Source organism: Podarcis tiliguerta, assembly GCF_965153285.1.
Source record: "Podarcis tiliguerta genome assembly, chromosome: 8".
NCBI lineage: Eukaryota > Metazoa > Chordata > Lepidosauria > Squamata > Lacertidae > Podarcis > Podarcis tiliguerta.
Window position 1 is genome coordinate 15,035,525 of NC_139541.1, and position 16,634 is coordinate 15,052,158.

The 16,634-nt window shown below is 43.6% G+C and overlaps 1 protein-coding gene across 1 annotated transcript; it reads right to left on the minus strand.

Annotated features, from left to right (window-relative positions):
- Window positions 1-4,396: 4,396 nt before the first annotated feature.
- Window positions 4,397-14,221, minus strand: CENPS (centromere protein S). Its single transcript, XM_083454369.1, has 5 exons — window positions 13,939-14,221; window positions 13,076-13,199; window positions 11,703-11,736; window positions 6,601-6,667; window positions 4,397-4,881 (listed from the first exon to the last, which is right to left on the minus strand). The coding sequence occupies exons 1-5, from the start codon at window positions 14,122-14,124 to the stop codon at window positions 4,723-4,725; spliced, it is 570 nt and encodes a 189-aa protein (XP_083310495.1). The 5' UTR covers window positions 14,125-14,221; the 3' UTR covers window positions 4,397-4,722.
- Window positions 14,222-16,634: the final 2,413 nt, after the last annotated feature.

Genomic DNA, 16,634 nt, shown 5'->3' on the forward strand with positions numbered 1-16,634 from the left:
TGGATGAAAAATATCTTTTTAATGATCAATTTTATGAACTGTTTCTTGGATCTTTTTCAAGAGAGTGTATAGTAAATCAAGCACTCAAGAGTTGAAAACTCTTAAAACTGCTTCTTTAATGACCATTTTGAAAACCCCATAGCAGCATTCAATTATATTGATAAATGGGGGGCTTCAGATTTTCTTTTCTGTATTATTTAAAGCCGAGACATATACAATGGAGATGTGAGGGAGAGTTCATCAATAATACCTCAGCCAGCTCAGCTCTGCTCTCAATGGGCTTCGTTCTTTCCCATCAGTAAGCACAGTAAAAATTTTACACGTCTGCGTTCTTTGAGTTTTTAGCAATTCTCACACATGGCTTTTATTCAAGCAAGTCCTGCTCAGAGTAGGCGCACTAAAATTAATGAACCCAAGTTAGTGGGTCTGCTCTTCGTAGGACTAGCATTGGATACAACTTTTGTGTTTCCACAACACTGTCAGTAATCTTGTTAAAACCAAATGTTTGGAAGCTCTATTTTTATTTTGTTAAAAAGTACTGGAAACAGAGATCTGTATAGAGGTTTCATTGTACAATGTCCCAGATCGCAACCCTGAAGACACATTTATACTGCACAGTAAAAAGGTAAACAGGTTCCTACAATCAGAGGGGTTTACTCGAGTCCTTCCTTGGAGATTTTAAAGCAGAGGTTGGATTGCCATCTGTCATGGATACTTTAGTTGAGATTCCTGCATTGCAGAGGGTTGAGCTAGATGACCCTCAGGGTCCCTTCCAACTCTACAATTCCATTCTGTATGGCTTAATGCCATTGCATTTCCTACAAACTGAAGCTGGGGCTTTAGTTCTGTAAGAGAACTGTAGTCCCACACACCACTTTCTCTGAAGACCTACTGATTTCAGTTGGGGTTCCTTCCAAGTAAATGGGTGGTTTTGAAGTGTACAGTGATTTGGGATAATACAAACTCAGGCTATCTACTGATTTAAATGGTACCTAAATTCTCCAATCAATTTATATTCCCTCTCTGTGCTGCTTTGCAGTGTCTGTTTTGGACTGTAGATTCCTTGGGAGCAAAGACCTACCGTATTTTCCCATGTATAAGACTAGGTTTTTTAAAACAAAAAATTAGGTTTAAAATTGAGGCTCGTCTTATACACGGGTAGTGCTGAGGGGTGTTTTCTTAATTTGGAGCCCCCCAAAATAGGGCGTCTTATACACGGAAAAATGCAGTATTTCATTCTGCAACGTACCATGTTCTTTAAACTGTGTGCCAGCCATGTACAGCTTCAGAGTAAACAGACACAGGTTGTACTTTTAATAAAACCAAAGCTAAGAGGAAAGACCAGTTCAAATACTGTACTCTTTTCCCAAGTCACAGAACAGAAAAATAAATAAAACAAAATCACCCAATACCCCCCTCCCAAAGCCACGCCAAAAATTAAAATCTGTCTCCCTTCCCTGCCAATTAAACTGCAATACCTTCTTACATGGGAGCAAGCCTCACTGAACTCAATAGGACCTGCTTCTGAGTAGCCATTTACAGGATTGCTCTGTCAAGCTTTCATTGATTATTCTATGATTAAAGCTTGCTCACGTAATGGATGGAAGGCAAAGTAATTCCTGGCTATGTTGTATATCAGTTGACTCCTAATTCTCAGCTTACCTTGCTGTCTTTCCACGCAAGTCCTTCTGGAACAGGAAGTGTAGCGGGTGCGGGACAGGAGTAGATCACCACCAGCAGAAACAGGCAGCGCATGAGGTGCGCAAGGAGTGCCATCTGGTTCAGTTCTGCCAGGAGCTACTTGCTTGCAAGTTATATTCTGTACCTTTCTCCCCCCCTTTTTAGGGGAGGGGGCGCACACTTAAATGTTTTTTATTCAAAGAACCCCCTCCTCCTCGCAACCACCACTACCCCTTCCCCCTCCCATCTCCTTCCAAACACAAGCAATGACGCACGAACCAGGGAGCAATTAAGTCCCAAAATTGTGCGTCTTGTTTGATTTTAACCCTTAATTAGAGCCTCTGGGTGCCAATCCCATTAGAGTACATTTACTGTTAATTTAAGCCACATATGCATTTTTCACTTGCTAAAAAAACAACAACAACCCAACCAAACCTCATTTCCTTGCCATTATTCCCATAATGATTAGGCCACTTTGAGCACAAAAATAGGGTGATTTAGCAACAAATGACTCACGATGGTGCGTTTAGTGGAGGGAGAAATGCCTTCTGAGAATAATTGAGAAATCTGCTGCAGCAGCCTCAGGATATACTTGGAAAGAACAGAAACTTCACTTCTATGAATACATCTCCAACACCAGCAGAACTAAGTTTGGGAGTGATGCTTAAAATCTCCAGACTGCATAACAGGATCCCAAGGAGCAATTCAACGGCATTAAGGGGCAATTTAATTGGAGGCTGTTAAGCTTATAGGGACTGCCTATTCTCCTCCCCTCCAGGTAACTTTAAAAGCTGCCTTGTCAGAGGTGTGAGCCTTTAGCACAATCAGTCAGGGTCCTTGCCTTGGGCCCATGCCCCTGTGAAGAGTGAGCCCATTCCTCCAAAGACTGTGGAAAGGAATTATCTTAAATATCCCACATGGAAAAACAGCATCATAGACAATCTGGATCTTCTATGGAATCTGTTTCCCCATCCCTCCAAAAAATTAGATTTTATCAAATTTCTTAAGAGTGAAAAGAAAGCAGCAGAGTCTAAAAGCTACGAGGAGCTATTGTTGCTTGGGAGTATGCTGCTGCTGTACTCAATGAAAAAGCCACTTTCCAGAGGGAAGGCACAGGGCTAGTGCTCAGCAGCCATTTCTGATATTTGGAACCACAAGGAGTTTGCACTGAATTGTACTGTTTGAGGAATTATTTTGGGGTTGTTGTTTTTTGCCCTATTTATGTTGTTGTGCTTCTGATATTATAGTGCTTGTAATATTTGCTCATTTTTAAAGCTTTTGTGATAATTGTGTGCCACTTTGAGCTCAACCTCATTGTGGAAAAGTGAAACACAAATGTTAAATCAATCCAAAATCAATAAGGGGAGGGAACCAACTCCTTTACTATGTTACTAGCAAAGCAGTTCAGGGCAGAACTAGGAAATGGATTCTGGACAAAGGTGTGGGGAATCTCAACTTCAAGCTCCCTTTATTTATTTTATTTCACTATTTCTTTATTGGATTTATATCCTACCTTTATTCCCGAAGGAGCAGGTGGGATTCACAAAGATATTTGTTGGTAGAAGCTAGGAGGCAAGGCTGTCAAGTGGAAACGTGAGAGATGTCTATAAAATTATACATGGTCCTTCTTCCTTCTCTTATAATACTAAATGGGTGACACTAAGATTGACTGGCAGTAGGTTCAGGGCAGTCTAAAGAAAATGCTTCTTCACACAACTGGTAATTAATTAATGAATGTCACTATCACAAGAAGTGGTGAGTAGCTTAAGTTTCAAAAGAGGCATCGACAGACACATGAAAGGAGGGCATGCCTATCAACGGCTACTAGTCAAGATGGCCATGCCACAGGCCTGAGCTGAAATGGCTGGTTTGATCATTATATCTCCAACCCATGCAGGGGGAAAGCAGATGGGCAACTTGGGATCTTATTGTGAACTTTGGAACCATATTGCAGGCAGTATGCAAGTTTGTCAAGAGAACGGCTCCCCTGGAAACTTCACATGAAGGGTTCAAGGCACATTGGTATTAGGACTTTCATCTAGCATAGGCCCCAAAAATGAGAGTATTTCTTTGATAATGAAGGGAGTCAGTGAGAGAGACAAAGTTGGTTGGAGCTGAAAACAGGAAAAAGATTTCACTTATGAACTGACACTTAAAGTGTGCCTGCCTGCCATCGAGAATGTGGGGAAATGGTTAGAGAAATGGGAATGGGTTTTTTATAATAGCCAGCTATGGACTTTTACTGATTCTTATTATCGATCCTGTCACAAATTGGTATCTATATATTTGTTAAACAATGAAAGTGTATAGCCAGAAGGATCTCGAAGCTTATTCTGTTCATGTATGCTCTGCAAAGAGCCATCTTTGCTTTGGAGAAGTAGGAGGTCTAACCTCCGGCAGCCATATGCAGACCTCCAGATTCAAAGGCAACATGCCAATCAATAACAATTGCAGGGGGGTGGGGGTGGCAGCTGGAGAGGGCTACTGCCCTCATGCATGAGGGTTTCCTGGAGACATCTGGTAGACCACCATCAGAAGCAGGATGCTGGACTGGGTGGACCTTTGGTGTGATGCAATACGACTCTTAATGTGTCCCAAAATTTGGAAGTTAAAAAAAAATATATCTTGCAGGGTGATGCCAAGGAAAGGAAAGGGAGCAATTCTTCTGCAAATGCTTGGCCACTTTGAAGACAGGGACTGATAAAAAAAAAGGCAGTTGTTCACATTTAATTACATTTAATACGTTATGACCTATGGCCTTTATACAATGCATTATGTGTTTAAGTAAAGTGAAATAGAAAAGACTTCTCACTGCTTTCCATTTGCTTAAAATCTCTCTTTCCCAAATGTTCAAAGCATCCATTTTTCATGTCTGCTGTAAGAAATGGAACTGGCATACCAACTGCATTGTGCTTGCTTACTTACTAATGAAAACCACAAGAGTCCTTTCTGCCCAAGGGCAAGCAGCAACTGAAGATCCTAAGGCAGTCCCAGGATCTCATTACTCCCTGCTGAAAATGATGTAGTCTTCATAAGAGAAAATTATGCCATATTGGAATCATCACTTTCAGCCACCACATGTTCCTCCTGTTCATCAGAGGCTCTTCTCCCTTTCCGAGAGCCCGATTTCTTTTTCCTTTTCTCTTTTTCTTCCAGGCTATTCAAAGCAATTTCGTCACTCTTCTCAGTGACGTATTTCATCTAGAAAGAAATAGTTTTTATTCTCACCTATGGGGCAAAGTATCAACTAGTGAGAGCATTCCTCACCACAGGTTGGTGAAAGAGCACATGCTTTTCATGCAGAAGGCTGCATGTTCAGTCCCCAATAACTCCAGCTGAGCAGTCAGGTAGCAAATAGGAGACTTCTGTCCAAGACCCTGGAGTGCTGTTGCCACAAGTCAAAGTAGACTATATTAAGTTAGATCAAGAGTAGGGAATCTTTTTCTGGATCTTTTGCTTATACAGGACTGTTCTCCCCTCTCTCACACACACCAATTAGAACAACACTAATAGCAACCAAGTATAAACAAGGGGGTATTAACTAGCACAGCTGTGATCTAAGAGTGTAGAGGGGCACAACTGTCTTGCTCTTCCTGATAAGACGTTATATGCCCAATTAAGCCGTACTGCAGCTGTTAGTTCAAGGACACACAAATCAGCTGCACCCTTTGCACCCCCTCAGCCTTTTCTTTGTAGCTGCATATTGCGCAGAAGGGTGGAAAGGATTGCCTAGATTACCTTAAGGCTAGCAAAAACACACAGCATTTGAAACTGAAATTCTACTTTCTCTGTCTCTTTCTCCCTCTTTTTACAAAGGAAGAGATAAATATCTCAGAGAACACCTAGATCCAAAACACAGCCCTTCTCATGCATAAACAAACCCTGGCCAGGACTAGATGCTATGGAACATACACACACAGATAGCTACCCCTGACAACAGCAGTTTTGTATCTCCTTTTGGCAATGTGCAACAATATGAAAGCTTTGAGATTGCCCTTACAAGTGGGGGCGAAACTTGCAACATGAACCTCTGGCCCATGAACCAATCTTGGCCTGCCATGGATTCCAAGTTGACCCATCAAGCAATTTTTCAAAACCACAGCCACAAGTCAATCAGCTTACATTATTCCAATGGGTGGAGGGCATCAGCCGGTAGGCGGGGTTAAATTTTGTGTCAGCTACACCCACCAATACTCCACAGGGAAATGGTGCATATGACCAAAGCAGTAGGATATAACCCTCCACTCATCAGCTGATGAATGGGGGTTAAATCATTCTCAGTTTCCCCATCCCTGAGCTACCAGGAGAAGCAGGGCTATTTTTGACAGCAGCCATTCATCTCTGCTAACATTTAGTATCAGTCCAAGGGTCCAGGAAAATTTCAGTCACCCAGGACATTCTGTTGCTAACCAGGAAGTCACCACTCTTCAAACAGAAGAGCTACAAAACGGAAACTTTTGCAGAACTAGAAGGTATCACAAAGCTTTGTTACACATATCAGGGCTTCAATCAAGACCAAGGTTCTCTCTCCCTCTACAGCTGCAAAATTAATGCAGTAAAAACTAGGAAGATTGAGGTATCAACAATCACTGCTGCGGTAGACGGTCATTATATATTTGAGCTTTGTGTAGAAATGCCACACTTCAACCTTGCATTTCATGGCTGTTTTGAACCACTTGCAACGACTGCTGCTCCTTAGTCCAGCATGTGTCACTACACTTCAGAGAAGCATGACAAGGGGGGGGCGGGGGAGGAAAAAAGCAGAAGACAGACATTCAAGGGTGACATTTGGGATGGAACAATAACGGAGGAAAGCAGTTTCTCCATCGGCAGCAAATGTTAATTTGTTTGAAGGCATCCTTAGGAAAAAACTGCAAGACTTCTGAACAACGTGCCAAAAAAACAAGAGGTTCATCTCACCAAGGACTTGCTCCTTCTAGCTAAAAGCTTTACATCCTCAAGGTTGACTGTACTTCGTTTTGCATGCCTGTGTAAAGAGGGAACAAAAAAACAAACACCAAATCACTAAAACACAAGCAGTTTGCAGGAGAATTTGCTGGAGCTTAAAAATGTTATCTGTGAAAGGGTTTATTTGACTGTGAAACTATGGAAAGGACAGCCAAGGCAATGTTAACATTACTTGTTACGTCTCACTGGTAAATGAAGCAGCAACCTTAGGGTCATATTTTTTAGCACACTTTTAGCGACTCCTTGGCTTGAATTAGCAATCTTATTTTGATGTCCTTCCTCAACCAATCACTCTCCTGTTCTACTCACTGACTTTTGCTGACCCTACAGATAAACTCTGAACCACAAGTGTAGCTCTTGATTCTCGATACTGTCATCTCTCTGGGACTGGCTCAGATATTTTTGCCACCCTAAGCTGGCAGTCATCCTGTTATCACAGAGCATTCAGTCGCACTATTGGTTCCAACAGGGAACCAGCCATTTTCAGATCACCACAAGAACCAATATTTATGCGCCACTTCAGGAAATCACAAATGCTCTTTGGACTGAGCTTGCCTAGGAAGCTGCCGAGTCCACCTGCATGGCTCAGGCTGCATTGATCTGCAGCCCTGGCACTGCTTTGTCTTCCTGCTTAACTAGTTGCTGCTATAATGCTGGTTCTTTCACCAGCTTTTCCCACAGTCACTGGGTAAAAAACCAGCCAGGTCATATTGTGCCACACTAATAACTTCACTGCGTTCCTCGTTTGGCCTGGCAGAAATCCTGATTTTATATCATCCCCAACTTCCCTTTTAGAAAGTCACAGGGTAGTATCCTTCCTAGCCTGTTATACAACTTCACACTACAGATAGAGGGTAAACCACATTCTACAAAGCAACATCAGTGCTACAGATCATCATTGCATGTAGAAAAGAAGTACATCAGGGAGAAGGTAGCACATCTAGACTGAGTTTTCTACATGCAGGGGATGTGCTTAAGAGGATTCTGTGTGCTGCCGCAGCTGTGTAATAAAACCTTGCCATCTCCCTCTCTTGTTCCACAGGAGGGACTGGGTTATAGGCGGACATATGGCTGGAACATAAATATCTGAATATACACACTGGCAATTTAAACTGGAAAGGGCATTGTGGGGGAAACCCCTGTGATTCAATCTTTAGTTGACAAGAAGTTGGATTGAAGCACCTTTTATTCCATTTTGATTCTATGATGAAAAACAGGAAGGCACGTGTCCAGAGGAGGGCAACCAAAATGGTCAAAGGCCTGGAAACGATGCCTTATGAGGAACGGCTAAGGGAGCTGGGAATGTTTAGCCTGGAGAAGAGGAGGTTAAGGGGTGATATGATAGCCATGTTCAAATATATAAAAGGATGTCACATAGATGAGGGAGAAAGGTTGTTTTCTGCTGCTCCAGAGAAGTGGACACGGAGCAATGGATCCAAACTACAAGATTCCACCTAAACATTAGGAAGAACTTCCTGACAGTAAGAGCTGTTCGACAGTGGAATTTGCTGCCAAGGAGTGTGGTGGAGTCTCCTTCTTTGGAGGTCTTTAAGCAGAGGCTTGACAACCATATGTCAGGAGTGCTCTGATGGTGTTTCCTGCTTGGCAGGGGGTTGGACTCGATGGCCCTTGCGGTCTCTTCCAACTCTATGATTCTAAGGCTTCACTGCAACAGCATCTTATCTGTGCTTTTCAAAGCTTCTTGGGGCTCTCAGACAAAACTGTTTGGGGGTGGGCAGAGGAGGGGTTGCTTCAGCAAACTGTGTATATAAAATCTAATAAAACAAAACTGGCTGAAGGTACCCCACCTACTGCTGAAGACCAAGTGCTTTACAAGCCATTCAAGTCCTACTTGATTTACACAATCACACACTGGGTCATTATGCAAACACATCATTATCTACAACAACTACCAAAAAATTCATTGACGTTCCAGTGATCCAGCAGGACAGACACACAAGCAGGTGGCCACAAGAGCGGGAAGCTGCAAAATCTGGATGAGTAAAAAGGCCCAGAAAAATACACTGGGTTAGATGGTCTCCAAAGAGAACTAACAAATAATATTCTAGCAGCACGACAGGTGTGAAGAAGGGCAAGGCCTAGGAGAGCAACAGCAGGTACGTCAAAGGCTAAAGTGTGGGTGGAGATGTGCAAGGGCCTTGAAAGTGCTGCTGACAAGTCTGAACAAGGCTAGAAAGTTAAGATAGCGCAGCAACACCTCCCAAACTCCGCCATAAAATGATGACTTCAATGAAGTCCACAGCACTCTCTGCCAAAGGGATTAGTGACCTGATACTATCTGCTGGCTCCAAGGCAGTGTACCAAGACTAAGTAGGTCCCTTAGCTCACTCTATTCCAAAGGCTCAGTGCAAAATTAACAACATTAATTAAATACAGCTATTGAAGTATTCGTTAATACACTAAGATATAGTAAAATTTGCTCTGCTTCTGTTTTATGCTTGGTTTGGTCAAACAAAAGCAAGAGGTTTGGATAGTTGCATGTCAAATTCATGCTTAGGATATTATTTAATGTCATCCATTCAGTGCTATTTTTCTAGAAAAAGAGATGAAGGAACTCACCATAAAATCCTCCCTTGTTCTCTTAGAATGGAAATGGCGCCTACCTAAAAAGTACCGGAAACGAGTTCCGGCTAGTTCCAGCTGGGGAAAAAAATCCATGTAATCTTAAAGGTAACGGTAAAGGTACCCCTGCCCAGTACGGGCCAGTCTTGACAGACTCTAGGGTTGTGCGCCCATCTCACTTAAGAGGCCGAGGGCCAGCGCTGTCCGGAGACACTTCCGGGTCACGTGGCCAGCGTGACAAAGCTGCATCTGGCGAGCCAGCGCAGCACACGGAAACGCCGTTTACCTTCCCGCCAGTAAGCGGCCCCTATTTATCTACTTGCACCCGGAGGTGCTTTCGAACTGCTAGGTTGGCAGGCGCTGGGACCGACCTTTCAATCGGAAAGCCCTAGGCGCTGAGGCTTTTACCCACAGCGCCACCCGCGTCCCTCCATGTAATCTTAGGGAGCAGTAAAAGGAAGTCTGTCAGCTCAGGAGTAAGCACCTTAAAAAGGAAAGAGAACCCAGATAATATTTTAAAGATGTCTGAATGTGATGATTTTGAACCTTTCCCACTACAGTCATACCTCGGGTTGAATGCGCTTCAGGTTGAGCACGTTCGAGTTGTGCTCTGTGGCAACCTGGAAGTAATGGAGCACATTACTTCCGGGTTTTGCTGCTTGCGCATACACTCAAAATGATGTCACGCACACACGCAGAAGCTGCGAAAAGCGACGCACGCGTGCGCAGACATGCCATCACCGGTTACGTTTGCTTCTAGATGTGAACGGGGCTCCGGAACGGATCCCGTTCGTATCCAGAGGTACCACTGTATCTGTTTCTGTGACCCTCTGTTCTGGCCATGCTTTCTAACTGCAAGGATACAAGCCCAGAACACTGATAGAGCAAGCAGCCTCTTCAAAGAAGTAAGCAATTCCACCAGCCACTTACTAACGAGTAGCAAACAAGTTTTCAGCTTCCGGAAGTCAAACCTTTCTATAAAAGAACATAATGGCAATCACTTTAGATTACCAACAGCTCTAATTTGACAGACTGGAGGGCTGGGTTCTATCACATGGGAAGACACCTCACACAACAGACTCTTCTGAAAAGCTTAAAACATACCACCTACTCACCGACTCATGAAGGGGCTCAATTTGCAGCCAACAAAAGGAGACCATCCAACTGTTGTGTGCTGTGTTAGGCATAACACCTGCATGCAATTACTTTAGGCAGAACACAATCCACCCACAAGGCTGCTCTTAGGAGGCAAGACTCAACACAAAGGCTTCATTATCCTCTAGGCAATTTACTATTTGTCTGTGTTGTAAAGATACATTTTTGTGCTTTGTACTGGCTTCCAGAGCGATTCCAAGACTAAAATGGGGAGGGGGGAAATTAAAAGCCTGCCAAAGAATTGAGGGTATGTGAGAATTATTCACATTGAGGGAACATACAGACAGTTTTTAAGCTAAGTGCTCAACCACGCTTCATAAGAATGTAAGTCAGTGGGGATGAGAAAGAAACCTTACAGGCTAGAATCAATACCCTGCATTCAGACTACAAAATAAACAAAACAGAGCCCCAACAGAGCACAACTGCTGAAGCAACGCTGCATAGTAAAGTGAACATTAGCTGGTTTCTGGGAAAAGTAGGTACAGGAAGGGAGGGAAGGTTTATGAGTACTTCCAGATGGGGGCTTAATTTGCAAATGGGACATTCAGATATTGAAAACAGGTAATTGGCAACAAGTTTTCTTGATTTCTAAACTCTTGGATAGCTCAGTGAGTATAAAGGTAAAGGTAAAGGTACCCCTGCCCGTACGGGCCAGTCTTGACAGACTCTAGGGTTGTGCGCCCATCTCACTCAAAGAGGCCAAGGGCCAGCGCTGTCCGAAGACACTTCTGGGTCACGTGGCCAGCGTGACATTGCTGCTCTGGCGAGCCAGAGCCGCACACGGAAACGCCGTTTACCTTCCCGCTAGTAAGCGGTCCCTATTTATCTACTTGCACCCGGGAGTGCTTTCGAACTGCTAGGTTGGCAGGCGCTGGTACCGAACAGCGGGAGCGCACCCCGCCGCAGGGATTCGAACCGCCGACCTTTCGATCGGCAAGCCCTAGGCACTGAGGCTTTAACCCACAGCGCCACCCGCGTCCCTCAGTGAGTATAGCATAAACTAAATCTCAGGTTGTGGGCTCCAGCCACACGTTGGACAAAAAGATTCCTGCATTGCAGGAGGTTGGACTAGATGACCCTTGTGGTCCCTTCCAACTCTACAATTCTATGATAAATGCAAATTAAATGGGATGGGGTAGAATACAGGTTGATATTTTGATGCTGACGACTTTGTGTGGACTTTGAAAAACTCGCATGGATAAGCAGCACAACACATGCAGCTGTCTGGAGGTACCCTCTTATCTTTTCTAGATTTCTCACCAGATTAATAAACACAATGTCTAGTTTTAAGTAGCACATATTTCCGCAATACTTACCTAGCAAACATTTCAAGGTCTTTTGCAAAGAATTCTGAAAAACAAAGGGAAGGGGGAATCTCAAACATTTTTTCCCCTTTTTAGTGTTGGAAGGCAAATGTTAAGTTTTATCATTTTAGCAAATTTCGTGGCCAGTTATCTATTACTAACATATGAGGCACCTTTCAGCCTAAGGAAAAGTTTCACAACGTACATCCCCAGGTCCCCAGTATCATCATAAGCACATCTTGCCGAGTTCAATGGGACCTACTCCCCAGTAAGTGGGATTAAGGGTTGGGCTGCAGCTTTAGCAAGATGTCTCCCTGTTGGAGCTTTGATAATCTACTGTATTGTGCTGCTAAGTATGGAACAAAGGTGCCAGCATGTTTGCAGATCAACTTCTGTGACAGAAGGGAAAGGTGTCTGCTTGGCTGGGATTAAAACATCATAACAACCCTAAAAACAAAGTAATTTTGTGAGCACAAGATGAGGATGGGAAGACACTCCAGAAAGTTAAGGGCAGGGTGTCACAAGGTGCAAGGTAGCTGAAGAGGGGAAAGTGACTATCATAATGGACTGAGAAACCTGTGCCAAGATCAGGAGCTTTGGGGGGGGGAAATATTGGCCTTATGAACTAACAGGATGTCATCTGGTCTTAGATAACAACTGACTTTGGCTTGGCTCCTAAAGCTGTTCAGAGACTGCTAGAATCTCAGTCTGGTGGTAAAAGTCCTGACTCGTTCTCTCCTGTTCTGATTTCTGAGCTATCACCCATCATTGTAAATACTTTTTCAAACTTTCCTTCACCCTCAAGAGGACTAGAAAACTTTTTTTTTTTAGTGATTCATCGTGCCTAAGATACCCTAGCTCACTTAAGCAACAGAACACACGCAGCCCGAGAAACAAAGAAAATGATTTTTAAAGCAACAGTTAATTTGGCTTTGTACAGCAGTGTTGACATTTGCACTGTTGTTCAACAGATTTCTCAGAACTCATCTTGTGTACTCCCTCTAGTGCCAGAAAATTAAAAAAAGAAATCATTAAGTCAGTTCTATACATATCTAATTTCAGTTCTATTTTTTAAAAAAAAACACAAAAATACTGATTGCTCCTGCAGACAAATATAGATATCTGTAAAATATCAAAATTACAATCTCAATAATAAAGTTACAAAATAATAACAAGGAAGTAACGCACGGGTGGAGGGAAGACACAGGGCAAGAAATAAGAATTGGATAAATGTTGATACATATTGAAATGTGAAAATGTGAATTCACGAATATAATGGTATATGTATCAATATGTAAAGATTTCATATATGTATTGCAACATTAATAATAAATAAACTAATGAAACTATGGGGGAGAAAGATATCTGTAAAATATATGCCTTACCACACTGCCTGAAGGTGATCTCAGAAATAGCTGCTATGGTTTGTTTACTGAACTGAATTTCTTTGTCTTGTGAAACTTCTTCACAAAGGCCAGCGACTGTATAATGGCATGCAGCCTTCAACCTCTGGTGAAAAACAAAACAGAAAACTTGCACTTCTTACACTTACACACTGACCCACCTAGGCATTACACGAGGCCTGTGCAACACACAGGCATTACACACTGTAGCCTGAGACCTAGGCATTACACGAGGCCTGTGCAGTCACAAAAAGCAGGCAGCAAAGGATAGTTTAAATGGAACTATATTTGGTGGGAGGGTCGCATAAACTGTGCCCGTCTGAACAACACACTTGCTTTGAGATAATAAAGACTATTTCACTGGAATCATGACTGAAAGGGCATCATAAAATAATTGATTGTAAAGGATATTGTCCTTTTGCACCCCCTTGCGCCCCACCCACTCCCCGAGAAAACCCCCAGATCTCCCAAATACTATCCTACCAGAGGAATAGTTTATCCTATGAATTTGTTTTCTTAAAATTACGAGCGGTGGTGCGAGGGAATCCACATAACATAACCAGAACAGCTTTAGACATCGCAAATGCAAAACGAAAAATTACAGGATTCTAGCGTTCTCGCTCACACGCATTTTAAACAATGGAACAGCACTCTACACATGCACCGGGGCACCCTCTCTCTTCCCTGAGGCTGGAGAAGCTACGCGCTGCAACGAGCGCAGGGCCCTGCTGCCTCCCTCTCCCTGGCAAGGCAACGGCGCTCTGCACACGCGGTGCGCTTCCATTGCTAGGGAGAGGGAGGTAGCGAGGAGGGGGCCGAACCCCGCAGCGCCCCGCACCCCATACCTGGGTGTCTGAGAGGCGCCCAACGGCCTCCGCCGCCTCCATGTCAGCCCCTTTCTGAAGGCGGCGAAGAGCGAAGATGGCGCTCGAATTTCCCGCCCAGCCCCGCCTCCTCGCGCGCTCGGGGCCGTAATGGCGGCGGAGGCTCTGAGGTAAAAAAAACAAGAGCTGGGGCAGGGGGCGGGTCATCGTCGGGCGGCAAGGAGGGATCTGTCATGGCGGGAGAAAGGGGCGGGCAGGGCGGTTGTGAGGAAGGGCCACATGGCTGTTGGGCGCGGGACTCGGTGCGCTTTTCTGCCCCAAAGCGCTGGGACAGGAGTGGGGCTGGGCTGTGGGTCACATTTTATTTAGCGAAATTTTATGACGACGGGCCTACCCAGCTGTTTACAATGTTCTTGAGTAGCCAGCCACCTTAATTTAATTTACTTAACGAACTGCTTAATTGTAATAAAACATCTAAGCGGTTTGTCCTTGTTCTGTTTTTAGCGGGGGTGGGACTTAAATGCTTTTATATTGCTGTGTCTATCGGCCTGATATTCTGTGAGGGGGGGTAACTTTTTATAAGTGAAAATAAATAATGGTACTTTTACATTTGAAAATAAATAAAATGGATGTTCATTTATCCATTCCATGTATATCCCTCCCTTCATCCCAAAGGAAGCCAGGGAGGCAAATCCATCATTGGCAAGTTGCATTCACTAAGCCAATCAAAACAAAAATAGACAAAACTCTTAGTAAAATAACTCAAGACTTTTATGGAGAAGTAGGCAGAATATAATTTATTGAGGGATAGATAAAACAACACTGCTACAGAATTAAAATTGGATGTCTGGGTAGATTTGTGGTGATTGCAGGTGCCGGTCATGGGGTGTGTTTTTAGCCCCTTCCCATTTTACATAAAGGTTAGCAAAAGTTTTCAATACAAAGGAAAAAATTGAAACCACCCTACGAAACACACAGAATCCATTTAAACTGCATCATTATCCATGAACTCTCAATCCTACACTTTCCAGTCTTTTAAAAACTATAATAGCAATAGCTGTATCTACTCGAGTCTTTGCTTAATGGCCTTATACTCTTTTTGAAAGACTTTGCAAGACATTGTGCAAATGGGTCTCTGAAAGTCTCCCAATTACGAGTTTTAAAATCCATATCTGATCCTCACCGAATCATGATCACATGCAGAATTTGCTAAATTTGTTCAAGCTATTCCTTCAACCTGCCCCCCACCAAGCAATTTCAGCTTTCACTACTATCTGAGTAATATATATAACTAATATATTTGTTTGTGAAATATGTATTTCATTAGCATTCTTACAAGGTCATGTGGCGTTCCAATCAGTGAAACAACATAGATTGCCATGTTTGATCTAGATAGCAACTTCATCCTTGTCTCAAAAGTGAATTGGTTGCAAAGAAATTTTTTAAACTAGACTGAATCCCAGGTATTTCTATGAAATACCTCAGAAAGCCACTAGATGCCACTAATGATCTGTAGTTTAAAAAAATCAAATATCAATTTTTATAATCTATATTCCTACCTCTTCCAAGAGTTTGTCGTTTTCCAATACCTGCAGCAGTCCTCTCGTCATTATAATCTGCCATATCACACTGATGAAATAATAAACATTCTTGTTTGGAAATCAGATCATCACTTACATTTGGGAAATCATAGCACAAGGGTGACTAAGACTCAGGGCTATCACCAGACTTCGGAGGCAGGGCAAGGTATCTTGGTATTTCATAGATCTATAGTCCAGGTAAGACTGCACCACCACCAATACAGCCCCAACCAGGGGGAAGAGGAAATGCTGGTAACAACAACAACAATAGGGAGGGCAGAGAAGGGGGTGTTCACCAGTCCATCGATCCAGGGTGGTTTCTGGTTACTTCGTTTGGCTGTGGTTGTTGCAGGGCTATCACTCTTTGTGGTGAGGATTTAGCTGCGGCTGCTTTGTAGTCTTGTGTGGTATTTTTGGCGGATCTGTTCTGCGAGTGATATTTGGTTGCACAGTGGTACCTCGGGTTAAGTACTTAATTCGTTCCGGAGGTCCATTCTTAACCTGAAACTGCTCTTAACCTGAAGCACCACTTTAGCTAATGGGGCCTCCCGCTGCCACTGCGCCGCTGGAGCACGATTTCTGTTCTCATCCTGAAGCAAAGTTCTTAACCTGAAGCATTATTTCTGGGTTAGCGGAGTCTGTAACCTGAAGCGTATGTAACCTGAGGTACCACTGTACTGGTTTGAACTGTTGATTTCTTCTTCCCCTTTACTGTCATCCATTCATTCGCTGTTGTTTCGTCATGGTCATTGTCTGATGGGTCTAGCGATTGTCATGCTGGTGGAACCACCTCCTCCCTTAAGAGGACATCTAGTGAGGTCCTTCATTGCATCCTTGAAGCCTCCAACTACCAAGGTTTTTTCTGCGGCAACACCAGTAGCCAACAGCATGGTGAGGCATGTGGCTGAGTCAGTGCTGCATACCAGGATGGAGACTGGGAGGGGCAGTGGACATGGTGCAAATGCCCCTCTCACTGTCCTTTTATGCAGTTGTGGGGAGGGACAGGTGAGCAGTACAACCTCAACACCATCTGCTATTAGATGGTACTCCAGCTGCAGAGAGTTTTCCCTCATTCTGTATACCTGCTGCCCACTCAGCCATGATGCACACTGGGTGACCACGGACCTGTCACTGCCT

What these genes read in the sequence shown, in the direction of transcription:
- CENPS (XM_083454369.1), bottom strand. Translation starts at nt 14,124, where the DNA reads ATGACCCGCCCCCTGCCCCAGCTCTTGTTTTTTTTACCTCAGAGCCTC. An exon ending in GATCACCTTCAGGCAGTGTG is followed by an intron (nt 11,737 to 13,075) that starts GTAAGGCATATA and finishes TTTGTTTTTCAG; the next exon opens with AATTCTTTGCAAAAGACCTT. An exon ending in CTAGAAGGAGCAAGTCCTTG is followed by an intron (nt 4,882 to 6,600) that starts GTGAGATGAACC and finishes ATTTCTTTCTAG; the next exon opens with ATGAAATACGTCACTGAGAA.